The sequence below is a fragment of the Pan paniscus genome, chromosome 16 (assembly GCF_029289425.2).
Source record: "Pan paniscus chromosome 16, NHGRI_mPanPan1-v2.0_pri, whole genome shotgun sequence".
Lineage (NCBI taxonomy): Eukaryota > Metazoa > Chordata > Mammalia > Primates > Hominidae > Pan > Pan paniscus.
Genome location: NC_073265.2, coordinates 73056902 through 73084167, shown reverse-complemented (window position 1 = coordinate 73084167; position 27266 = coordinate 73056902). Strand labels below are relative to the sequence as shown.

At 41.8% G+C, this 27266-nt stretch overlaps 1 protein-coding gene across 2 annotated transcripts in view; it reads left to right on the top strand.

Annotated features, from left to right (window-relative positions):
* The window catches only part of WHAMM (WASP homolog associated with actin, golgi membranes and microtubules), an 84142-nt gene that overhangs the window by 51952 nt on the left and 4924 nt on the right, over nucleotides 1-27266 (top strand). Inside the window, exons 4-12 of one of the 2 annotated variants that reach the window (XM_034939304.3) lie at nucleotides 1588-7828; nucleotides 10600-10773; nucleotides 14169-14319; nucleotides 15398-15567; nucleotides 16256-16306; nucleotides 16800-16965; nucleotides 20568-20755; nucleotides 23915-24001; nucleotides 24256-24351. In XM_034939304.3, coding sequence (XP_034795195.2) covers nucleotides 7220-7828; nucleotides 10600-10773; nucleotides 14169-14319; nucleotides 15398-15567; nucleotides 16256-16306; nucleotides 16800-16965; nucleotides 20568-20755; nucleotides 23915-24001; nucleotides 24256-24351 — 1692 coding nt within the window. In that variant the 5' untranslated portion in view covers nucleotides 1588-7219. The remainder of the gene's footprint in view (nucleotides 1-1587; nucleotides 7829-10599; nucleotides 10774-14168; nucleotides 14320-15397; nucleotides 15568-16255; nucleotides 16307-16799; nucleotides 16966-20567; nucleotides 20756-23914; nucleotides 24002-24255; nucleotides 24352-27266) is intronic. The other variant, XM_014341562.4, reaches the window with a different exon arrangement.

Below are 27266 nucleotides of genomic sequence, written 5' to 3'. Positions count from 1 at the left end.
GCCCAGCTAATCAGAATTACCCACATTGCATAGAAATAATGTCTTATCATTAACAGCTGGGTTGAGCTCTTACTTGGCATCATGGGGGAGGAAGAGTAGGAGAATGAAGCTGAGCACAAGTACCTCTGGAAATAGAACCTGAGAGGATGGGAGGGTCATGCTTCTTCTCTATGGGCCTCTTATCAGCCAGCAACAGCAGCAGCAGGTCTCCCCAGCTTAGGAGCAGTTCCTCATTTCTACTCCACCGGGTTTCCTGGTTGCTGCCTCTGCTCCTGGGGCGTTATAGATTCCACCTGGTCATGGCAGAGTTAGTGTGTTATGGGGCAACATGGAATGACCTGGAAAGTCTGCACCCATGCAGAGGTCATCTGGTGAAGCACTAGGTCCTTCTGTGACCCTGGCTAACCTTACCACATGCATGGTCTGTGGTGCTGGGCATCATTCATTGCCCCAGCTCTGAATGTTCATGGGGTTGGTGAGGTGTGAATTCAAGAGAACAGGATCGGGCTAGGCACTGGGGGTATAATGGATGAGACACAGTTGCTGGTGTCAAGGAGGCTCCAGACAAGTGACTAAGGGATTATTACCCCATCTGGGGCTATGCACAACTTCTCAGAGACGCTGCTTTCCCTCTTTCCTGGGACCCCAGAGTACTTCTCCTTCCGAAAGCACAGAGTCTGTGCCAAAATCCCACTATTTCCCTCTGTGGCTCGAAATCTTGCTTGAAACCCTCCTGTCTCTACAGTCTGCTGACTGCGCGCACCATGGTCCTTCCTCAGGGGTGTCCCTGCCCAGGATAGCAGCATAGCTTATACAGCATACGTTGCTTTGTTCAGGCAGAAGTGGTACATCTGCACATCGTGCATTCTGAGGGCTCCATTACTGGCAAGTCCCAACTCTCCTGGGCACCAGGGACCCCCCACCCCATGCCATAGCTCTATACTCCCCAAGCAGCCCCACCTTCCCTAGCGGTCACCCTCTGTTCCTTCTGGCCGCGCTCAGGGTCTTCCATGTGAGACTCACCCTAGGCCCTGGCTCAGACTGTCCTGCCTGCTGAGAGCTCCCACTCTTCCCTATCTCACCACTGCTTCTTAAACCCCCTACTCATCCAACATGGCCCTCCATGAAGTCCACTGCATTGCTACTATCCATGAATGAGAGCATGACATCCACCCCCTCCAGCACCAAACCAGAGACCAGAAGCTCATCCTTGACACCCCCAATCTAATTAATAACTAATTCATGCTGATTCTGACTCTACCTCTTGAATCTCTAAGTAATATCCCTTTTCCTGTCCCCTCTCCCTGCTCCCCAAGATCACTGCCCTCTGGATTCAGAGAGTCCTGTGTTTGCATTGTTTCTGCCACATCCTGGAAGTATGACTTCAGGAAAATCATCTCTCTAGGCCTAACTTTAATGGACTATAAAACAGCTCTATTGACAGTGTCTACCTCATAAGGTTGGCATTTAGATGAAATAACATAATGTACTTTATGCATAGTACATAGCTTAAAGTAAGTCCTCAGTAAGTGTTAGCTGCTGTTATTGTTGTTGTTCTTACTATCATTATCATGATTCCTACCTTAGTATCTCCCACCTGGGCTAGAAGCCTTCTACCTAGTCACTCATGGAGAGTGACCACAGCAGTGTGGAATCATCCGTGGCTACTGTGGGAATATTTGTCCCTTGAAAACAGCCGATGATGAAAGAAGGCACCAAGCAGAACAGCCTCATAACCACGCACAGACATCAGCTATGAGATCATTCCTCTCCCGGGGGGCCCAGGCAGAGATATGGTATTCTAGGGATGGAGGTCCCTTGGAGAGCATCTAATTCAATTTCCTGATTTTATTCAGCAGGTCATGGATGTTTAAAAAAAATTCCTGATTTTAGGATGGCAAAACTGAGATCTTGTGAGGATAAAGGGCTTGCTTATAGCCAATTTTCTTTTACAAAAATGTATCTGGGCTACTCTGTATTTAGCCCTGTGCTTGAATCCAAGCTTTTCACCTGACACACAACCAGTCAGGTGAAGAGCTTGGATTCAAACCCAGGTTTCCATTAAATCACACCATCTACAGACAGAGGAGCAGTTCACTAAAATAATGCTTACATTCCCATGTGCTACCCAAAGGGAAATAGCCAGGATTCTGTATGACCAATAAATCATCATGAGAAATGATTTCAACCAGAAGCTGGAATGTGAAACACCAAGTTGAACTGTCAGAAGACTGGAAAACACTTAGTGCAAATACAGATAAGAACACATGCTTTCAAGCTGGCACTTGCCCTTTGAACACACAACACAAAGTGGTCTCAACACAAACTGGCTCAGTGTCAAAGTAGGAATTTTGCAACACACCCTACAGTTAACAGTCACTTTTCCCCTCAACACCTAGACTCTTTCTTAACAAAATCAGGATTTGGGGAGAAAGGAAAGTTGACAATAAACTGTCATTTTATAAATGGTGAAACTAAAGCTTAGAGAAGTAAAGCAATTAGTCATAGTCCATTATGAATGTCTTTGCTGGATACCCTTTCCTCTATGCCAAGGGAAGCAGTTAAAAAAAATAAAAAAGATGTTTGCCTAAGGCTTATATGGGAGGTGTATCCCTGTGCATTACTTAGAAAAGTCCCCCAAGAATTTTTTTTTTTTTTTTTTAGAGACAGGGTCTTGCTACATTGCCCAGACTGGTCTTGAACTCCTGGGCTCATGCAATCTGCCACCTCACTTGGCTTGTTTATTAACCTTTTATGGGTCATGGGCATATCTACTGAATCTACTGAAACCTGTGAATTCTCTTCCCAGAAGTGATTCCATAAGGGCAGGAACATAACTTTGCATATAATTTTAGCTCATCCATGCAGCCCTTGGCAATTCCTGAGCCACAGCAGTGAAAGAAAACTTGCCTTAAAATGTTACAGTGATATGAAATGATTCAAATCAGCTTTGCAGACACTGCCCGAACCTGAAAACTTTCTGTAGGAGGAGGCTGTATGCATAACAAGTGAAAAATAATTACGATGCTGTTTTTTAGTATTTGAATCAATGCATGAAGTTATTATTTTTCAGCATGTACACACAGATTAAATAAAATGTATTTACAACACAATAGTATAGCCAGATGATATTAAACATCTATATTTCCAAACTGTTCTAGCAAATGGTTCTAATTAATGGGTCCCAGCACTACAGATATCCTAAAGACACATTACAAGAATCACCAGCCCCTGTCTGCCTTCATCAGAGCCTCTCACATCCTGTCCCAACATCATGTTCAGTTAATGCGAATTCTTGCTTTAAGAAGGCACAGAAAACATTTACACTGTTTATTGTAATTTAAACATCTGCAATTTATCATGATATCTCTTCCCACCTACAGGAAAGACATTGCATTAATATTGCAGCATTGAGTTTCTAATAATATAATTTGCATTGGAAGAATATGACTACCCCAAAACTTGCCTGCTAAGCGTCCATAAATGCTTCCTTTAACTCAGAGGACCTGGAGTTCTGCTAGAAAATTGAATCTGTGTTCAGCAGGCTTTCCTTCCTAGTGACCTCTGCATGCCCCACAGGCTACCCCTGCCTATTTTACACCAGAGTTCTGCAAGTGGGGCACCAAAGCTGCATGGTAACATGAGCTGGCTGCAGCCACAAATAGCAACAGGCCTGCCATGAGTGAAGGTCCAAATATAGACCTGCTGTGGCTGAGTTGCCACTTCTTACTACTCAAGTGTCACCAGGAGAGGTCACATGCCGTGCTCTGAGTTACTTTCTGTGCTGTGAGGGGTTTTAGACTTGTGGCTCTACCATGGGTCTCAGATGGCTGGTCATGTGGAGAGGGCTGGGGACTGTCACGACAAGACCAGGAAGAAGATTCCTTTTTTTTTTTTTTACGTGAATGAGTTTCTAAAATTATATGCAAAATTATGTCTGTGTCCTTATAGAATCACTTCCGGGAAGAGAACTCACAGGTTTCAATAGATTCTCAGAGGTGCTCATGAACCATACAAGGTTAAAAAACATTTTGGGGGCACTTTTCTAATCAAAGCACAGGACACACTTCACATATAAGCCTTAAGCAAACATTATTTTTTTTTTTTTTACTTGCCATGGTATGGCATAGAAATGGGACTATCCAGCCAATACATTCCTTATGGACTATGATTGACTATTTCTCTAAGCTTTAGTTTAATAATTTATAAAATGACAATTTAGTGTTAATGTTCTTTTCTTCCAAAATTCTGACTCTGTTAAGAAATTGAAAGAGTCTAGGTGTTGAGGAAAAAAGTGAGTGTTAACTGTGGGTGTGTTGCAAAATTCCTACTTTGATGCTGAGCCCACAGACCAGTATAACAGTATAATCTCTCTCCTCTCTCTCACACGCACGCACGCACGCACACACACACACACAGTGTAATAGTCAGAGTTGTCCAGAGAAACAGAACCAATAGAATGTATACATATATGGAAACAGATTTATCATAAGGAATTGACTCATGTAATTATGAAGACCAAAAAGTCCCAAGATCTGCAGTTAGTAAGCGGAAGATCCAGGAGAGCCAATGGTGTGGTTCTAGTCCAAAGGCCAGCAGGCTCAAGACCCTGGAGAGCCAATGTTTCCATTTGAGTTGGAAGGCAGGAAAAAAACCCATATTCCCACTTGAAGGCAGTTAGGCAGGAAGAATTCCCTCTTATTCAAGCTTTTGTTCTATTCAGACCTTCAATCGATTGGATGAGGCCCACTCACATGAGGGAGGGCAACCAGTTTTACTCAGTCTACTAACTCAAAGGTTAATCTCATCCAGAAACACCATCACACACACACACCCAGAATAATGTCTGACTAAACACCTGGTGACCCAATCAAGTTGACACATTAAAATTAACCATCATACATATATATACATATGCTATAGACAGTTTATATTCCCCTAAAATTCCCATGTTGAAACCAAATCCCCAATGTGATGGTATTTGGAAATGTGGCCTTTGGGAGGTGATTAGGTCATGAAGGCAAGCCCTCATGAATAAAATTAGTGCCATTACACTGGGGGTCCCAGAGAGCTCTTCCATGTGAAGATGCAGTAAGAATACAGGTATCTACGAACCAAGAAGCAGCCCTTCCTTACCAGACACTGAATCTGCTGGTGCTTTAATCTTGGACTTTCCAGCCTCCAGAACCATGAGAAATAAATGTTTGTTGTTTACAAGCCACCCACTCAATGGTATTCTGATATAGCAGCCTGAATGGACTAAGACATATATTAATATATAGAGAGAGGATAATTTTATTTTTTCTTTTCTTTTTTTTTTTTTTTGAGGCAGAGTCTCACTGTTTCGCCCAGGCTGGAATGCTGTGGTGCAATCTCGGCTCACTGTAACCTCTGCCTCCTGGATTCAAGCAATTCTGATGCCTCAGCCTCCTGAGTAGTTGGGATTATAGGGCATGCACCACCACGCCCGGCTAACTTTTCTTTTTCTCTCTCTTTTTTTTTTTTTTTGGTATTTTTAGTAGAGACGGGGTTTGGCCATTTTGGCCAGGCTGGTCTCGAACTCCTGACTTCAACTGATCCGCCCACCTCGGCCTCCAAAAGTGCTGGGATTACAGGTGTTAGTCACTGCACCCAGCCACCCACGACAATTTTATAATTAGAAAGATTGACAGTTTCCTCTTGAAAAACCAAATAGATAAGAAAACTAACAGAAATAACACAGTATAAAGCAGATAGTAAAAAGATATAATGTGAGGAACATACAAGAAAGATATTTAAAACAGACTGTTAAAAATCATAAGTAACTCATACTAGTTAAAATAGTATATTAAAATAGGGGAAAATCAATCACTTCAGCTAAAAGTTTATCTCTCCAAGAAGACTGAGTGACTGAGTCCCAGGGCCCAATCCCCAACCCTCACACCGGCAGCAGGCATAAAAGGGGAGGGACCTTCAGCCAAAGGCACCTTTCCATCTTCAAGTTGCATTCCACAGAGGTTCCTAGATTTCTTGAGGTCATTTTCAAGGCAGAGAGATGCCCTAACTAGAGCTTTAGCTTCGCCCTGATTTTTTCGTTTGCTTATTGTTTACCCTTGGGGATAACAGCAAGTACAAAATCTGATTCCAACTTTTCCCAGCTCAAAACCTTCACAAACACTTTCACTTGTTCCCGAATCAACACCTCACAGGCCTTGCTTTGGCAAACGGCTCCTGATCCCAGCTTCCTGGCATCTCCCTCCTTTCCTCCTCCCATTCCCACCACCTGTCTCAGTGCACTCCCAGGATGGGAGCTGACATGGACTGTATTTCTCAGTCTACACTGCACATTTCCTAGGCAGAGACTAGGGCCGTCTTGGTGCTTGTTGCATGAACAGATCTAGCTCCACCCTGACACGTAAACTGGATTTCCTGATATCTCCTTAAACAGGCCTTCCGTAGCCAGGTGGGCATGTCGAGCCCGAGTGTCGGTGTATCTTAAGTTTGTCTGGGCCTCCGTTTCCTTAACTCTAAAGTGAAGAGTTAGAACACAGATTGTATTTAAACACCCTGGTTGGGAGCTGCAGTGCCCTGAATTCCCCCTCTTACTCCACCCCCTCAATACTGACACACAGCCGACACTCAATAAAAGTTTGTTGAATTGACAAAAATAAATTTGCGGCTTCTTGCCCAGTACTTGGCACTTAGAGGCCCTCAATAAATGACTATCGAGTTTATGTTTCATCTCCCCAGCGCATTTGTGACATTCTTAAGGGCGGGAACCATGTACTCAATAGGGCCCTGATGATAGAAAAGAAAATCAGCTTGGTCCCTGTTCTCAAGTTCATAGTTTAGTGTGGGAGACTAATACAATAACTCGCCGATTCAACAGATATTTTTCCAACGTCCGTATGTATTGGGTGGAAAAGGTGAGGCAAGAGTTGTATTTCCCGGACTCCTGAACAGGTTGCGAGATGATTGACTCCTGAGGGAGACCTTCTCACCTTTTCATTGGTTGTCGCTGGCCCTCTCGTCTATCACCCAACCAACCCCGAATGCCTCTTGTAAGCCCCACCTCCGGCAGCCAGCCAATCAGAAGTGCCGGGGCCCAGGGTGCTGCTGGGGCACTGACGCGGTTTCGATTCTAGCGAAAAATGCTTTGGCTCGGACTGTCCCGTGACAGGCGGTGCGAGGAGGCCAGGCCCGCGCCCGCCGAGCCCTAGGGCCGCTGCTGCCGACAGCCATGGAGGACGAGCAGCCTGACAGCCTGGAGGGCTGGGTGCCGGTCCGGGAGGGCCTCTTCGCCGAGCCCGAGAGGCACCGGCTGCGCTTCCTGGTGGCCTGGAACGGCGCGGAGGGCAAGTTCGCTGTGACTTGTCACGACCGTACCGCGCAGCAGCGGCGGCTGCGCGAGGGGGCCCGGTTGGGGCCCGAGCCCGAGCCCAAGCCCGAGGCCGCCGTGTCCCCGCCCAGCTGGGCCGGCCTGCTCTCGGCCGCGGGGCTCCGCGGCGCGCACCGGCAGTTGGCGGCGCTGTGGCCGCCTCTGGAGCGCTGCTTCCCGCGGCTGCCGCCGGAGCTGGACGTGGGCGGCGGCGGGGCCTGGGGTCTGGGGCTCGGGCTGTGGGCGCTGCTGTGGCCGACGCGCGCGGGTCCCGGCGAGGCGGCGCTGCAGGAGCTGTGCGGGCAGCTGGAACGCTATCTGGGCGCGGCGGCCGACGGCTGCGGCGGCGCCACAGTGCGCGACGCACTCTTCCCGGCTGAGGGCGGCGCGGCCGACTGCGAAAGCCCGCGCGAGTTCCGGGAGCGGGCCTTGCGCGCGCGGTGGGTCGAGGCGGACGCGCGGCTGCGCCAGGTAAGCGAGGCCCGGTCGCCGGCGTTCGTCCGCGCTTCCACGGCCTGGGACACTGGGAGGCTCCCCCGGCGCCGAGAGCCCTGGCTGACGGCTGACGGGGAGGAGCCGGCGGGCGGAGAAGGCCGCGGGCTCCCGAGTGCCCTCACCTGCGCGGGACCGCTGCGGGAAACCGGCGGGAGCTGCGGGAGGGTCTGCAGAGAGGACAAGCGAAGTTAGAGCCTAGTGTACTTGCAGCTGGGAGCTGGGCTAGGCCCCCAACCTTTGCCCTGAAGATGCTGGCAGAGCAGGATGTTGTAACAGGAAATGCCAGAAATATTGCAAGCAAGACTGAAAACAACCCATCCATGTAGGAAAGAATAACACGGACTAAATGTAAGCAATTCCTGTGTATGAGGGGACGTCGCAAATGGGATAAAATGGTTTAGAGGAAGAAATGGCTTTTAGGAGATCGGGTGTTTTGTTTTAAGTAATAAATACTTGGTCAAATGGAAAGCCGGCAGAAGGTGAACTTTATTCATCAGTTTGGAATGACCGCATTAGTGCCCTTTTAAGCTTGAAAGAGGTAGTTTGAGAGAGAGTAATTATTTGAGTGGTAAACTTACTGAACCTAAGGGGAGGGGGAAGTACAAGTTCACAGAAGGGTTTAGGAGAAAATATGCCTTCTAAATCCACACCCACAGTTTATTAAGGAGAGCCAGGCTGGAGTCTCGGCTCACTGCTGTTATTAACCTGAATGATTTTTTTCTGTGCATTCTTCTGGGGAAGGGGAAGTGAAGAGAAGAATTCAGCCTAAGCTAAATGTAGAATAAGCTTTCCAAATTAAAATGGTTTTATAAAAGGAGCTCGTTAGTGGGGTCATTTTTGTACTGTGGGTTTTATGTGTAAATATCTACACACCCACTTCTCGTGTTGATTTCACTTTAGAATATGAGGAAACCACAGGGGAGTTTCAGGCCAGTCAGCGTTTGATCTTCAACTTTATCGTTTTCACCTTAGGATATGAGGAACCCACAGGGGAGTTTCAAAAATGATATCATTTTGTATCAGACTTGTTTTTTACACACTCGGTTTCTCACAGAGATAGGTGGTTTCTCCTTAAAATCGAACATGTTTATGATGTATTTTACTGTAGTAAATACTATCAGAAAAGTTATAGTTTTCCCAAATTTAAGTTCACTCTGGGGTACTATAGCATGAATGTAGTTCATACTGTTGAGCTAGCCGTTCCCGTTAGTGCAGTTCACGTATTTATCTGGAACTTAAAAATGAGGGGTTGGGAGAGGAAGCTTAAATTCAAAACGTGTTCAAATATATAATTTTAATATTTAGAATGGAAAAGCAATTGATTCTAGAATTAGACCAATTGCTAGTATTGCTAGGATATATAAAATGAAGCTGAATGTTTTAACTCTGGAATTTTTCTGAATAGTTTAAGAAATAAGGCTGAAATGTATCACTTGCCTTAAGTTTACTTTTGCGTGTGTGTTTTAATTTTGTTCAGTGAGGCTTTCACTTAAAAAAAAAAAACCATAATATTATTACCTGGATAAAAAACTATAGCTGAAAGTAGATCACTTTGTCCTTAAGCAGAAGGATGGAAATAGGAGAATTTAAGAATGTATTGGTTGAAAAAAATCTATATTATTTGATTTTATTTCTCTTCTTCTGGGAGTAAAATAATTTCCTGCCAAGTGATTCCACCTAGATTATACACTGTTCAGTTTATTTTCTGCCCTGCAACAGAAGCAGTAACCAGCAGAGACTGGAACCACAGTTGAGGCTCTGTAAATGAGGTGACTGCTAAGGGCTTCATGGGAATATTAATCTGGGGCATTAAGAGAATCAACATGCTGAAGTACTTGGAGACAGCTCTGTAATGTTTTATGAGGTCTTTTTAAAAAATTTTTTTCGAGATGGAGTCTTGGCACTGTCGCCCAGGCTGGAGTGCAGTGGCGCCATCTTGGCTTACTGCAACCTCCGCCTCCCGGGTTCATGCTATTCTCCTGCCTCAGCCTCTCCAGTAGCTGGGACTGCAGGCGCCCGCCACCACGCCCGGCTAATCTTTTGTATTTTTAGTACAGACAGGGTTTCACCGTGTTAGCCAGGATGGTCTCGATCTCCTGACCTCGTGATCCGCCCGCCTCAGCCTCCCAAAGTGCTGGGATTACAGGCGTGAGCCACCACGCCTGGCCCTTACGAGCTTTAAAAAGGAATACAGCCTCACAACACCTTTACAGTCAGAAAAGTGAAATGAAAAAATATCCACAACCTCAAACCTTCTTTTGGGTCCCTTTCACTGCATACTTAGCGCATAGTTGAGATTAAACTTTGCACTCTGCCTCTCCATTTAATATTATAAAAGTCTCCTTTTTTTTTTTTGAAATGGAGTTTCGTTCTTGTTGCCCAGGCTGGAACCACTGCCTCCCAGGTTCAAGCGATTCTCTGCCTCAGCCTCCCCAGCAGCTGGGATTACAGGTGTGAGCCACCATGCCTGGCCAAAAGTCTCCATATTATTAAACAATCTTCAGAAGCACAGTGCTGAATGACTACAGTAATAATATTCTGCCATGGATATATCATACTTTTCTTAACCATTCTTGTTTTATTGGGCATTTTTGATGGAGGATGATAACATTTTCATATTTAATCAGTATTTAAAATTGACGTATTAAAAGTTGAGAACATGAAGGTTTCTTTTCTTTAGTTTTGTTTGTTGGGTATGTATTAAATATACTGTCCTGACTTGAGCTTTATTCACATTTGCTTTCTAGGTTATTCAAGGACACGGAAAAGCCAACACCATGGTAGCATTAATGAACGTTTACCAAGAGGAAGATGAAGCATACCAGGAATTGGTTACCGTGGCAACCATGTTCTTCCAGTACTTATTGCAGCCATTTAGGGCTATGCGAGAAGTTGCAACTTTATGTAAGCTTGATATTTTGGTATGTTTTTTTAAAATTTTTACTTTATCAGATTTACTATTTGCCATAAATTATTTCTTTATTTACACTTAATGTTCAATCTCTGTTTGTACTTTGTTTGGGTTTACCATTATGTTTATTTATTTACTTATTTATTGATAGAGATGAGGTTTTGCCATGTTGCTCAGGCTGGTTTCGAACTCCTGAGCTCAAGCAGTCTGTCCACCTTGGACTCCCAAAGCACAGCATTACATGTGCCTAGTTTACCCTTATATGTAAATATTGAGTGTATATTTAAAATTGATAGAAAATGAAGACATTTACGTTGGTCATCTTAATAGTTTAAGATTGCTACAGATTTGAAAGAGTTAAATGTTTTTTTCTGGTGATGAATTTTTTTTTTTTTTTTGAGACAGGGTCTCCCTTTGTCAGCCAGGCTGGAGTGCAGTGGCATGATCTTGGCTCACTGCAACCTCCTCCAGGTTCAAGCGACTCTTCTGTCTCAGCATCCTGAGTAGCTGGGATTACAGGTGTGTACCACCACGCCCAGCTAACTTTTTTTGTATTTTTAGTAGAGACGGGGTTTCACCATGTTGGCCAGGCTGGTCTTGAACTCCTGACCTCAAGCGAGCTACCCGTCTCAGCCTCCCAAAGTGCTGGGATTACAAGCATGAGCCACTGCACCCAGCCTGATGAATTGTTTTTGATGTGATGTTTATTTGCTTCAGCTTGTTTTCCTCTAAGGACTTATGCAGATTTCTTAAAATAAGATGAAAATTTAAATAGCAGGACTCTAGATTGTAATTCAGTAACTTCAATTTTAGTAAATGCTGTTATCACTCTTGCTTCATTGAGCCATCAGACAACCCTGTGACATCATTCAGAAAAGGCATGCTTATTCCAGTGTTACAAATGAATCTAGAGTCCAGAGGAGTTAAACAGCTTGCCTTGGGTCTCAACAACAGGAATCAGAAGACACCTAAGAGGTCTCTTGGTTTCTGCCCCCTGCACTGGGCCATCTTTCCACATATAATCTCATGACCCCTGCCAGATGATTGTATTATAAAAATAGTATCACATTTAGATGAGAGTCATGCCACTCTAACCTGTGGATAAAGTTGTTCTGTTCATTATTTTGAAAGTCTATTATTTGGAAAGTCTACTTCTTGCATACATTTTTCCTTTCTTCTTTTTTTTTGAGATAGAGTTTTGCTCTTGTTACCTAGGCTGGAGTGCAATGGCGCAGTCTCAGCTCATCACAACCTCTGCCTCCTGGATTCAAGCAATTCTCTTGCCTCAGCCTCCCGAGTAGCTGGGATTACAGGCATGTGCCACCACGCCCAGCTAATTTTGTATTTTTTTAGTAGAGATGGGGTTTCTTCATGTTGGTCAGGCTGGTCTCGAACTCCCGACCTCAGGTGATCTGCCCGCCTTGGGCTCCCAAAGTGCTGGGATTACAGACATGGGCCACCACACCCAGCCTATATTTTTCCTTTCTTTTTTTTTTTTTTTTTTTTTTGAGACGGAGTCTCGCTCTGTCGCCCAGGCTGGAGTGCAGTGGTGCAATCTCAGCTCACTGCAAGCTCTGCCTCCTGGGTTCACGCTATTCTCCTGCCTAAGCCTCCCAAGTAGCTGGGACTACAGGTGCCCGCCACCATGCCCGGCTAATTTTTTTGTATTTTTAGTAGAGATGGGGTTTCACCATGTTAGCCAGGATGGTCTTGATCTCCTGACCTCGTGATCCGCCTGTCTCGGCCTCTGCCTCCCAGAGTGCTGGGATTACAGGCGTGAGCCACCGCACCCGGCCTGTTTTTCATAAAAGGTGTTTTAAGATATCACTCACAGATTTTATATATATATATAATGTACAATTCAGTGATTTTTAGTATATTCAAAGTTGTGCAGTGATCATTACTATGTAATTTCAGGACATTTTCACCCCCAAAAGAAACCCTGTACTCTTTAGTCACTCCCAACGCTGGGCAACCACCAATCTACTTTCTGTCTCTGTGGATTTCCCTACTCTGGACATAGCAACAGCATTATTCAATATGTGATCCTTTCACTCAGCACAATGTTTTCAAGGCTAATCCACGTTGGAGCAAATATCAGGATTTCATTTCTTTTTATTGCTGAGTAATATTCATTGTATGGATATATTACATTTTATTCATCAGTTGATGGACATTTGGGTTGTTTCCACTTTTTGGCTATTATGAATAATTCTGCTGTGAATGTTTGTGTGTAAGTTTCTGTGTAGACATATGTTTTCATTGCTCTTGTGTATGTACTAAGGAGTAGGGTTGCTGGGTCCTATGATTACTCAATGTTTAACCTTTTGAAAGACTGCCAGACAGTTTTCCAAAGTGGGTGCATATTTTATATTCCCAAAAGCAGTAAATGAGAGTTCTGGTTTGTCCACATTATCACCAGCACTTGTTACTGTGTGTCTCTTTGGTTACAGCCATCCTAGTGGGTGTGAAGTGGTATCTCGTTATGGTTTTGATTTGTAATTCCTTGTCGGCTAACTTGTACATATTTCTTAGGCTTTGTAGAAGAAAAATTGCATATTGGATGACATAGCAGTACACGTCTTAGTTCAGGCTGTTATAACAAAGTACCGTAGATTAGTGGCTTATAAACAACAAAACTTTTTTTTCACAGTTCTGGAGGCTGGGTAGTCTGAGATCAAGGTGCTCACAGATCCATTGTCTTGTGAGGGCCAGTTTCTTAATTTGTAGATGACTGTCTTGCTGTGTCTTCGCATGGTGAAGAGCAGAGAAAGAGAGATCCTGTGTCTCCTCTTCTTTTTATAAGGGCATTAATCCCATTCTTGAGGGTTCCACCCTCATGACCTAATTACCTCCCAAAGGCCCCATCTTCAAATATGATCACACTGGGGATTTAGGCTTCAACATATGCATTTTGGGGGGACCCAAACATTCAGTCCAATACCAGTACATGTTATAAGCATGAATATACAGATACTATATTTTAGGTGATTATATTACATATTCCTAAAAGAAACAGTAACAACAGCTAATACTTAAGTGCTGTGTTCCAGGCCCTATGCTGAGTGCTTGACAACACAGATCACTCACTTAAACAATTGTGTATTATTATTAATAGAAGCATAAGTTGACAACATTCCTCTCTAGAAAAAGTTATTCTAGGCATGTGAAGTGAAAGTGGGTTTTTTTTTCCCTTTATGCCCCAGAGTGTCCTTTTGTCTTACAGGTGGTGCTCAGCTTAGAGCCTTATTCATACGCAGTAAGGGACTGCTGAATGAATGAAAATTTAATTGACTGAGTAGTAGTGTAGTTAAATTAATCCATGTGACCAATTTCCTTTCAATTTCCTAATGGCTCTACATAACTATTAGCTCTTACTAAGACAATTTTCCCTTCTGTCTGTAGAAGTCTTTGGATGAGGATGACCTAGGTCCTAGAAGGGTAGTTGCCCTGGAGAAAGAAGCTGAAGAATGGACCAGACGGGCTGAAGAAGCTGTCGTCTCTATTCAGGATATCACAGTGAATTATTTTAAGGAGACAGTAAAAGCATTAGCAGGTGATAATTTAAAAAATGCTATACGAAGATACATGTAATTGATTATCATTTTATTCAAATACCATTTGAGTCCCTCTTACGCACTAGGTACTATGTTTTCTAGGTGCTGAGAATTCAGTGTCAAGCGTTAAGAGACGTTGTACAGTCTGGTGAAGGGAGAGAAATCTTAATTATCTATTCATTGAAGCACATGGAAAATGGCAGTGACAATAAATGGCACAAAGAAGAGAGACATGGGCTCTGAGGGTCTGTGAGAGAGAAATTGGGCTTGATCAGGGTGGTGGTCACTGAAGGCCTCTGAGAAGTGGCGCTTGCCCCAATATCTGAAGGGTAAATGGAAGTTGAGAGAAAATAAAAAGTGAGGAGTATTCCGGGCAGAAGGAATAGCACTGCCAAAAGTCCCCTGCCTTGAGGGAAGTTGGCAAATTAGGAGCTTAAAGAAAACCTGCGGGGCTGGATCGCAGAGAGTGCAGGACAGTGTGGTATGAGGGAAAATGCTGGCCAGACAGGCAGAGGTCAGACCATGCAGGGGCTTGTGGGCTGGGTGAAGGACTTTTTTTTAGTCTTAAATAATTGTTGATAAAAACACCAAGTAGGAAACAACTTAATGTCTGTCAGTTTGTTAAGTTATGGTACCTTCATAAAACAGAAAACTACGTAGCTGTTAAGCATGATTCTTGATTTTTTTTTTATAAGTAGCAAGAGTTTCTGATATATTGTGCAGAATCAACAAGATATAAAGCAGAATGATGATCCTGGTTTTGTGGTCAAACTATCCATATGAGCCTGTCTGTCTAGCTAGACATAGAAACAATATGGAAGCAAGTGTGCCAAAATATAAGAAGCAGTTGCCTCAACTAGGTGAGATCATGACTTACTGTCTTTTTAAAAATGGAATACCTAAAATTTTATATCAATGAACATGTATTATTTTTATAATAATAAAAAAGTTAATAAAATTTCTTTTAAAAAGGATATTCTGCAGGTAGTATGGAGGCAATAAAAAAAGGATTAGCTCATGATAAATGTTTCCCTTTTTAATGAGGTGTAATTATATTTTATTTTTATAATCCAACAGGAATGCAGAAAGAAATGGAACAGGATGCGAAGAGATTTGGTCAGGCTGCCTGGGCCACAGCAATTCCCAGGTTGGAAAAACTTCAGCTAATGCTAGCTCGAGAGACTCTGCAACTCATGAGAGCGAAAGAGTTGTGTTTAAATCACAAAAGAGCTGAAATTCAGGGAAAGGTAAGACAAAGATAAACATAACTTTGTTTTAAAAATACACTTTTATTTTTAAAACATTTTGTATAAATAAAGGATACAAGTGCAGTTTTGTTCCATGGATATATTGTGTAGTGGTGAAGTTTGGGCTTTTAGTGTAATCAACACCTGTATAACGTAATTGTACCTATTAAATATTTCTCATCCCCCCTCCCACCCTCTTACTCTTCTGAGTCTCCAGTGTGTATTATTCCACACTGTGTATACACATTACTTAGCTCCCACTTATAAGTGAGACCATGTGGTAAAGCACACTTTTATTTTTAGATAGCACTTTTCTTTCCAGGCATCGTTAAAGAGCTTCTTTTCTTCGCTTATTCCAACACCATCTTCTGTGGAAGGTTAGACATAAAGTTTTCCTTTGGTTAAGATGTTTCAAAATACCATATTGTAGGATTCACTTTATAGTAACACCGAGCTCAGTATTGAAATGGGTACTGTACTTGAAAATCAACCCAGCAATGTTTTCACTACAACTTTAAAATAATCAAAGAGATACTTCACTGCATAGTCACTTAAATTTTTTCCTATAATCTTATGACTTTAAAGCAGAAAACACTGTAAACACCTGTCTTAGTTGGCTCAGGCTTCTATAACAAGATTAAATATCACAGATTGGGTGGCTTAAACAACGGACATGTATTTCTCACAGTTCTGGAGGCTGGAAAGTCCAAGATCAAGGTGCCTGCAGATTCACTGTCCGGTGAGGATCCTCTTCCTGTCTGGTAGACAGCTGCCTTCTTAACTGAGTGCTCATATAGCCTTTCTTCTGTGTGTATGTTTAGAAAGAAAGTAATCCCTCTCTTTCTCTTCTAATAAAGGCACTAATCCCATGATGGGGGTGCTATCCTTTTGACATAATCTGAACTTAATTACTTCCAAAGGACCCACCTCCAAATAACATCACACTGGGAGTTAGAGTGTCAACATACGAATTTTGGGGGGGACACCAATATGCAGTACATAATAATACCTCATTGCCATTTATGTTTCTCAGAACCTAAATGTTTTCCTCTGTTTCAAGGATGAGATAAAGTATTTGCATCACTAGATGAAATGAAAAAGTGTTTCTTTCCTATTGGCTTTGTTATATTTAGTACTGAACAAGGAATAGAAAATAGCTAGAATGCTTCTAAAGTTTGTTTTTAATATACTAATTTATTTTAACTTATTTTTCTTTTTTCTATGAAAATAAGATGGAAGATCTTCCAGAACAAGAAAAAAATACAAATGTTGTAGACGAATTAGAAATACAATTTTATGAAATTCAATTAGAACTATATGAAGTTAAATTTGAGATATTAAAAAACGAAGAAATACTGCTTACTACACAGTTGGATTCTCTTAAAAGACTTATAAAAGGTAAAATTTAAGTATATAGATTGCAATGTTTAAATTATAAATTTAAGGAAATACAGACCATATTATCAATTACTTTTTGTAAATTATAACATCTGAAAATTTCCTGAAGTTTTCCTTCAGTGGTTTATTATTCAAATAATACATTCATTGTTAACACATAGCAAAACAAAGAAAGAAAAATGATTATTACCCCAATCCCATCATCTAGAGATGCTTAGTGGTTGGCTGGGCACAGTGGCTCACGCCTATAATCCCAGCACTTTGGGAGGCCGAGGCGGGCAGATCACTTGAGATTAGGAGTTCCAGACCAGTCTGGCCAACATGGTGAAACCCCATCTCTACTAAAAATACAAAAATACTAAACCCTGTCTCTACTAAAAACACAAAGTCCAGTGTGGTGGCACGTGCCTGTAATCCCAGCTGCTTGGGAGGCTGAGGCAGGAGAATGGCTTGAACCTGGGAGGCGGAAGTTTCAGTGAGCCAAGATCGTGCCACTCCACTCTAGCCTGGACAACAGGGCGAGGATCCATCTCGAAAAGGAAAAAAAAAAAAAAAGATACTTCATGGTAACAATTTGCTGTATAACTTCGTAGATTTTAAAATATGCTGATATATAAAAATATAAATTTTTAACCAAAACTATATAACCAGTTCAGTAACATCTTTTTAAACAATTTTTAATTTTTATGGGTGCATAGTAGATATATATTTTTATGGGTTACATGAGATATTTTGACATAGGCATATAATGCATAATAGTCTCTTTTTCATTTAATACATAACTGTCTTTCTATTTCAGTGAATAATAAAAGTATCAAAATTTTAATGGCTGCATAGTATTCCATTATACGGATATACCATGATTTCCAAATTTCAGGTGTTTTGAACAGTAGTGTAGTGAACTTTACACATGTCTTTGAGTATAGGACAGATTATTTCCTTGGAATAAATTTCTAAGGATGGAATTATTGGGTCAAGGGCAATGTATATTTTACATTTTGATACATAACAGTACAATAATCATCTGAGATACATTTTTCCTCACCTCCGTATTATTTTCTGATTTCTAAATTTCATGCTACATAATGACCCTCTAGATAGGTTGTACATTTAAAATGATGCTCCCAGGCTGGGTGTGGTGGCTCACACCTGTAATTTCAGCACTTTGGGAGGCTGAGTGGGGCAGATCACTTGAGGTCAGGAGTTCAAGACCAGCTTGGCCGACATGTTGAAACCCTGTCTCTACTAAAAATACAAAAATTAGCTGGGCATGATGGTAGGCGCCTGTAATCCCAGCTACCTGTGAGGCTAAGGCAGGAGAATCGCTTGAACCTGGGAGGTGGAGATTGCAGTGAGCCGAGATGGTGCCACTGCACTCCAGCCTGGGCGACAGAGTGTAAGACTCTGTCTCAAAAAAAAAAAAGAAAAAAGATGCTCCCATCAGCAGAATATGAGTGTGTATGTTTCCCAGACTCATGCCATTCTTTTGCATTTTTGCTTACTTGACAGAGAAAATGGCAGTCTTCCAATTTTCATTTATTTAATTATGAGTGAATATTGAACAAAATTTTGTATGTTTACGAGCCATTTGTACTTATTTTATGAAATGCCTATTCATAGTCTTTGTCCATTTTTCTTTGGAATATTTCATTTCCACATTAAAAATAATATCCTCTATTGTCTGTCATATGTTGCAAATAATCTCTCCTTGTCATTTGCGTTTTCTTGCCTTTCAGAAATATTTAATTTTTATGAAGTCACGTTTATCAATTTTTTTCCCCATGGCTTCTGCTTTTAGTATTATGTCTGGCAATATTCTCCAATCCCAAAATTATGTCAATATATGCTTATGTTTTCTTTTCGTATGTTTATGATGTTGCTTTTTAAAACATTTAATTCTTTAGTCCAGGTGGAATTTATTTTGATTGTCGTAGGAATTGAACCTTTCCCTCAAATTGTTAAGCAGTCCCAATCACTGATTTTAAAAACATTTTCCCTAAATGTTTAACATTTCTCAAGTTAAACATTAGATTGACTTTGGTCTGTTTCTGTGTTGTTCTCCTCCATTGGTTTGTGAGTGGCTTCTGCTGCTGGCTCCATACCGTTCCCATGACTGTACCTTGGAAGCACATTTTAGGGTCTGGTAAGGCAAGTACCTCCCCCATTACTTCTCCACAAGTTTTCTGACTATTTTCACTCCTTTATTCTTCCAGATGAAATTTAGAATCAAGTTCAAAACAAAAACTCGTTGGAATTTTGATTGTGATTTTGCTTAAAATTAGAGATTACTTTGGGGAGAATAGTGGTCTTTGCAATTTTGAATCTTCCTACCCAAGAACATGGTATGTCTCTCTCCATTTATTTAAATCTTTTTTCCTAAAGTTCCTCCAAGTTTAATAAATTTCTTCACATAGATCCTGAACTTTTAGTTTAATCCTGAGTATTCAGAATTTTTTGCAGTAGTTTCAGGTTATAAGCATTTTACATATTTAGGAAAAAAATTACATTAAAAAAAGAAGTTAATCTGGAAGGATGCATGCCAGATTGTTCATAATGTTTTTCCTCTGAGAATGACTCAGAAGGTTTGGGGAAGGAGCAAGACAATTTCACTGTTTTATGTACTCCTGGAGGGTTTGAATTTGTTACAGTAAGCATGGCTTTAAAAAAAATCAATATGTAATCAAGATTATATATGACTAAGACATCTTAATAATATATTGCTGGTAGAATATAAGTCGCCTTTCTGGAGGGCAATTTGTCAGTGGGTATCAAGATCCTTAAATATTTATCTGCTAAGGAAGTGATAAAAAGTGTACACAAAGATTTATACAGGGATGTTCATCACAGTGAAATGAATAATAGTGGAACATTGGAACAGCCTAACAACATGGACTGCTTAAATTAGAGAATACTATGCTGCCATTAAAATTTATCTTTTTAAATTTTTTTTTATTTTTGGAGATGGAGTCTTGCTCTGTTGCCCAGGCTGGAGTGCAGTGGCACGATCTTGGCTCACTGCAACCTCTGCCTCCCAGGTTCATGCTGTTCTCCTGCCTCAGCCTGCCAGGTAGCTTGGATTATAGGCATGCGCCACTGTGCCTAACTAATTTTTGTATTTTTAGTAGAGACGGGGTTTTGCCATGTTGGCCAGGCTGGTCTTGAACTCCTGACCTCAGGTGTTCCGCCTGCCTTGGCCTCCCAAAGTGCTGGGATTACAGGCGTGAGCCCCTGCGCCTGGCCTAAAAATGTATTTCCATCCCATGGAAAATGTTCTTTTAGAACTCCATTGATATGTGTAGCTATGTAAGTAGTATGTGTATGTGTGTGTGTGTGTGTGTGTATATATACATGTCTGTATATACACGTATATATACATGCATACACTACATGTATATACACATGCTACTTACATACATGTATATAGTCATGTATATACACATGTGTGCATGTATATTACATATACACATATTTTTCATATATGTTAATAGTGCTTCTCAGTGGTGGGATTACAAGTGATCTTTATTTTCCTTACATTTAAAAAAATTCAATGCATTTTTTAAAATAATAAAATATGTTTTAAACAATCATTAATACATTTTTAGAAAAACAAGATGAAGTTGTCTATTACGATCCATGTGAAAATCCAGAGGAACTTAAAGTCATTGACTGTGTGGTGGGGCTGCAGGATGATAAGAATTTGGAAGTGAAAGAACTCAGAAGGCAGTGCCAGCAGCTGGAGTCTAAACGGGGCAGGATCTGTGCCAAAAGAGCCTCTCTCCGGAGTAGAAAGGTAGGTACGCTCAGAGCGGCTTTCTTTTCTTTTCTCTTTCAGAGATTTATTCTTGTATGAAGGATAAAGGTATTGAAATAAGGTTTTTACCAACACAGTGATTACATTTTGTGTGCTTATGTACTTATCCATGGCTATAGTTAAAATGCTTTTAAATATTTTTCTCAAAAATATTTTTTTTCTTTTGGGATTTAAGCATTTAGCAAATCTCAAGGTTTTAATTTATTCATTCAACAACTATTTGTTGAATGCCCATTGCATACACAGGCATACAGGCACTTTATTTTTATTTTTTTGAGACAGAGTCTTGCTCTGTCACCCAGGCTAGAGTGCAGAGGCATGATGTTGGCTCACTGCAACTTCTGCCTCCTAGGTTCAAGCGATCCTCATGCCTTAGCCTGCCAAGTAGCTGGGTTTACAGGCACGCACCAGCACGCCCAGCTACTTTTTGTATATTTTGTAGAGATGGGGTTTCGCCATGTTGGCTAGGCTGGTCTTGAACTCCTGACCTCAAGTGATCCGCCCACCTTGGCCTCCCAAAGTGCTGGGATTACAGGTGTGAGCCACCGCCCCTGGACCACAGTACTTTAAAAACCACAATAGGTAGAAACTCTATTTCTAATAGCCAACTATAACAATTCTAAATATATTTTACTGTAAATTATTGAGTACACAAAAGAATTACAGATAACAATATTCAGCTCACCTCAGACATTATATTTGGTGATTTTTTTTCTTAATTTTTAAAAATCCATGAATACATAAAAAGATAACACTAAGAAATTTAATTTTCTCTGACAGAAAAGGAAGCCGCTATATATCATTTTTATACAGACTTTTATATGTATTTACTCATATTTACTATACTTTTCTCCTTTTTTTTGTTTTTTTTTTTTTTGAAACAGAGTCTCGCTCTGTCTCCCAGTCTGGAGTGCAGTGGCGCAATCTCAGCTCACTGCAACCTCCACCTCCCAGGTTCAAGCGAGTCTTCTGCCTCAGCCTCCCGTGTAGCTGGGATTACAGGCACCTGCCACCACACCCGGCTAATATATACATATATATATTTTTTGAGATGGGAGTCTCACTCTGTCGCCAGGCTGGAGTGTAGTGGCACGATCTCGGCTCACTGCAACCTCCGTCTCCAGGATTCAAGCCTGCCTCAGCCCCCTGAGTAGCTGGGATTACAGGCATGTGCCACCACCCCTGGCTAATTTTTGTATTTTTAGTAGAGACGGGGTTTCACCATGTTGGCCAGGCTGGTCTTGAACTCCTGACCTCAGGTGATCCACCCGCCTCGGCCTCCCAAAGTGCTGGGATTACGGGCATGAGTCACAGCGCCTGGCCACACCTGGCTAATTTTTGTATTTTTAGTAGAGACGGGGTTTCACCATGTTGGTCAGACTGGTCTTGAATTCCTGACCTCAAGCAATCCACCTGCCTCAGCCTCCCAAAGTTCTGGGATTAGAGGCGTGAGCCACTGTGCCCAGCCTACTATACTTTTCTTATTAGAATTAAGAAAACATGAAAATTGTGACTTTTGTAGCTTATAAAAATGTTCATTACTCTTCCATGTAAATACAAATACTTAAGAAAAACTTGGCTAGGTGCCATGGCTTATGCCTGTAATCCCAGCACTTTGGGAGGCTGAGGTGGGAGAATCACTTAAGGCCAGAAGTTCAAGACCAGGGACAACACAGTGAGACCTCATCTCTATGGTGCGCACCTATAGTCCCAGCTACTCAAGAGGCTGAGGCAGGAGGATCGCTTGAAGCCAGGAGGTTGAGGCTTCAGTGAGCTATGATTGTACCACTGCACTTCAGCTGGGGTGACAGAACAAGACCCTGTCTCTAATAAAAAAATAAAAATAAAAAACTTTGTTAGAAGAGTATATTCTTTGCATGTTTGTGTTTAAGAATTGTACTTCTGGATTTAGGAACTGTTATTCAGAGGATTTGAAGATATACAGGCATTTGCCCTTTGCTCCACATTTCAGAAAACCCATGAGCCCCAGGAGGACTCTCCTTTGGCACTCCCATGGTGCTGTGGATGAACAGATGCCTCCACCTCCTTGGCAGTGTTTTTTATATATATATATAAAGTGCTCCTATGCCTTCTCTTATCCAGACTTGGAGCATTAACCTTCACTCTCAAGATATAATCACTCTCCCTACCCCACTTAGAGGAGCTCTTTCCACTGATTCTGGAAATGTTGGAATTTGGAAGGCACTCAGTTAATAGAATGGTAGTTGAGGTGAGCTATCAACTTGGGTTCAAATCACAGCTTGGCCTCTTAGGTAGCCATGTGACCTTAGGCAAATTACTTAAATCTCTTTCGAGCCCACAGTTTTCTCATCTGTTAAAAGAGGATGATAGGCCGGTGCGGCACCCGTAATCCCAGCTACTCGGGAGGCTGAGGCAGGGGAATAGCTTGAACCCGGGAGGTGGAGGTTGCAGTGAGCCGAGATCACGCCACTGCACTCCAGCCTGGGCAACAAGAGCGAAACTCAGTCTCAAAAAAAAAAAAAAAAAAAAAAAAAAAAAAAAAAAAAAAAGATGATAGTGGCAATAATACAAATTTCATGTGAGGATAAATTATCATAAGGCATGAAAAGTACTTGGCTTTGAGGCTGAAACCTACTCAATAAATGTTAGTATTATCTGTATTACTGTATTATTTTTTACATAGATGAAGGATTTTATGTGCATATTGCATATTATATATTGATATAGTGCGTGGTTAAGCACAGGTGAAACAGTTCTAATTTTTCAGGTATTTGTAGGTTGCTCTGCTTTTGTAGGTATGCTCGGAAATGTGATGAGTATTAATAATGTTATGGGGAAATGTGTTTAAACAGTCACATTAAAACATTGTTGGGACACATCCCATTTAAGAATGGCGACTGCCTATGTGTCCTCTCATGGTTGGCGGATTGTTTTTCATCTCTTAAAGCACTCTGCTGGGAACAAATTATTTCCATAAGTAGCCAGGCAACACTCATCATAGACTGCGGAGGAGACAGTACCATTGGGCCGCTCCAGAACTAATATTAATGAATGCCTTACACTATAGCCCAAATGCAGTGCTTTTTTCTTTTAATCTTTTATGCTATACCAGGGTAATATTAAAAACCATGTAGGTGATTTGTATTATTCCACCAGGATCAGTGCAAAGAAAATCATCGGCTCAGATTGCAACAGGCTGAAGAAAGCATAAGATACTCTCGTCAGCATCACAGTATTCAGATGGTGAGTCTCCTCTGAAGGAAAATGTTCTATGTTTGTGTAGCGTGACATGCAGGCCTAGACTTGTGGAAACTGGAGTTGCGCTGCCCTGGACCTGCAGCTGTCAGCCATTAGCCTCCAGGTCTGCAGCCTGGGCGCAGCCTTGGGGTGGTAATGTTGGGGTACAGCCTCTTTCTTTGCTGAGACATTTTTATTGTATGCCAAGACATTTTTTGTAATGTTGAGCAATTTACAAATATACATTTGTTTAAATATAGAAAAGAGACAAGATAAAAGAAGAGGAGCAAAAGAAAAAAGAATGGATCAACCAAGAACGTCAAAAAACACTCCAACGATTGAGATCATTTAAAGATGTAAGTTCTATAAACAATCACCTCATCTACACTTCTGGGGAAATAACTGAAGACCACCCTAAAAAAGATGAAAGTATGAAGTATTAAGAACAGGTCATTCAGAACGTGAAACATTTAAAAAATACCATTATTTCTGGTATATCAATAAAAAAACAACAAAAATAGAATATCAGTGATTCAAAACCCATGATACAAAATAACTGCTGTTTTTGACATCACAACACGCTTGGGTTCCTGCTCTGCACTCCTCACTGAGTAGTCCTAACTGGCACTGGTGGTTTAGATTGGCAGGGAAAACTGAAAACTGTTCAACTCCCTTGACTTTAGCTGGCATTTCCCCTCATTTGTAATAAACAATTCTTTAAAATGTTATCCAGGCAGCATTGTGATATAAGTGTAGTGAAAGTGCCCTGTTAAAAGTAAAATTTAGTGGGTTTTTGTTTGATATCTACAACTTTCTTTTTTCTTTTTTTGAAGTATATACTTACGAGGATAATGTTATTTTTTTATGTCCTCTGTTCTAGGCCTACATTTGTATTTCCTCCACAAAAAGATCCTGAGTCTAATTTTTTTCTATTTGTTGACTTTATTATTAGAGATAAATTCCTTTAAAAAAAGCTGCTATGAAAATTCAAAAAATAATTTTTTGCTTTTATTTTTAATTGACACATAATCATTGTACATATTTATGAGGTATAGTGTGATATTTTGATACAGGTATATAATGTGTAATGATCAAATCAGGGTAATTAGCATATCCATCACCTCAAACATTCATCTAAAGGTAAATAGGTTTTTTAAAACAATGTAAATAGGGAGTCAGGCACGGTGGCTTACGCCTGTAATCCCAGCACTTTGGGAGGCTGAGGCGGGCGGATTCCTTGAGGTCATGAGTTTGAGACCAGGCTGGGCAACATGGTGAAACCCTGTCTCTACTAAAAATACAAAAATTAGCCGGGCATGGTGGTGCATGCCTGTAGTCCCAGCTACTTGGGAGGCTAAGGCACAAGAATCACTTGAGCCTGGGAGGCAGAGGTTGCAGTGAGCTGAACTTGCGCCACTGCACTCCAGCCTGAACAACAGAGTGAGACTCTTCTGCCTCAAAAAAAAAAAAGTAAATAGGGGCTTATTTAAGAATATCATTGAATTTACTGACTGTAAAACATAGACCTGCTTTCATTCCCCAGCCCCTTCACAAAGACCCAAGTTTATTGTAGCCCCCAAAAACAACCCACTTTATCCCAGAAAAGATTCTGGAATAGGTATCAGATGCCTTCTGTATACCAGGCACCATGCTAGGCACTTCACATTCACTCTCACTTAGTTCTTGAAACAGCCTTGTGGGATAGTTTCATCACCACTTTACAAATGAGTAACCAAGGTTCAGAATGGTTGGTTACACAACTTAGTTCAAGGTTAAACAGCAGGAATTGAAGCCAGGTCTTACTCCAGAGCCACACAGGGCTTCTCAGCCTGGGCAACACATCCACATCCCCTGGAGAGCTTCTTCTAAGTACTAAGGCCCAGCCCCACCCATAGAAATTCTGATGTGATTGCCCTGGATCGGGGCCTGGGTGTGAACTGCAGCAGGAAGCATGAATTGAAGGAGCTGCATGAATACCAGATGAACGCAGAGCCAGTGAGGTAGAGAGGAACTGGCTGGTCGCCATCACCAAGAGAGTTTCGATGAACAGAATGGAGTCAGTGTGGAGGAAGGGATCCAAGGGCAACCAGCCCATCTCCTCAGCCCTCACTCAGATCAAGGAATTGTTTGGCAATACAGAAGATTACTTTTTCATGTGTGGGTGATATGAAAATGGGAGGGGTAGGCAGATTTAAAATGACAGAATCAGGCCTCCTAAGCTCCCAGCGAAACTGGAACAATTAGTTAAACGCTAACAAGTTCATCCCAAATTGGGATAAATTACTGGTTTTCTAGTCCAAAAAAGCCCATATGGAGGTATGCACTTGCATGGGGTGATAGGAAAGTCTGTGTGGCTTAAATTTTGGGTAAAAGAATTTAAGAATTCAGTTTCCTTCAGTTTAATGAGCCACCTGTGTGACGAAAGCTCATGGGCTTTTGGGATGTATGGACAGCGGCATCCTGTGTAGAATAAGGGAGTTCTGTGTTTACCAAGAAGTGCCACCCTTGAAGGGGACATAGCCAATTTGAGCACATTTGGAAGGGAGGAAGTAGGAGAGGGAGAAAACTAGAAATAAAATCATGTGATGCATGATATCTATTGCGATCAAGAAAGTTTTTTGAATATCTGAAGGGCTGTACAAGGTAAAGGATTTAATTTATCATGGGTGGACAGACTGTCTGTGCAATATAAGGCAGAACTTGGCCAGGCGCCATGGCTCACGCCTGTAATCCCAGCACTTCAGGAAGGTGAGGCAGGTGGATTGCTTGAACCCAGGAGTTTGAGACCAGCCTGGGCAACAAAGCGAGACCCCGTCTCTACAAAAAAAACAAAGGCAGAACTTAACAGTCCAGAGTCACAGTGACATGCTGCAGCCGGGATGCCACAGAGGGCATCCTTGGGTGGTTCAGGGAACCCCAGCATCAGGGATGACCTGATCAGTTGGATGGAGATCAGTTGGATGACCACTGGAGTTTAGCCCTCTGGCCCAGTTTCTGGGATTCTAATTCTGCTGGCATGGTCTCTGACAGAAGGCTGCAGGACGGCAGCTGCATGGCTGTGTCTGCATCAGGGAGGTTTGGGGGCTTGTCGCCATGACATTGCTATTTGTCCTGAAAGGAGCAGAAAGTGAGGGAAATAGAAATACTCCTTGAGTTTATCATGGATTGCATGGGGTGTGTGTGTGTGTGTCCTTGAGTTTATCATGGATTGCATGGGGTGTGTGTGTGTGTTTAGGTTTGCATTGATAGGATCATATTGAACTCATCCTTT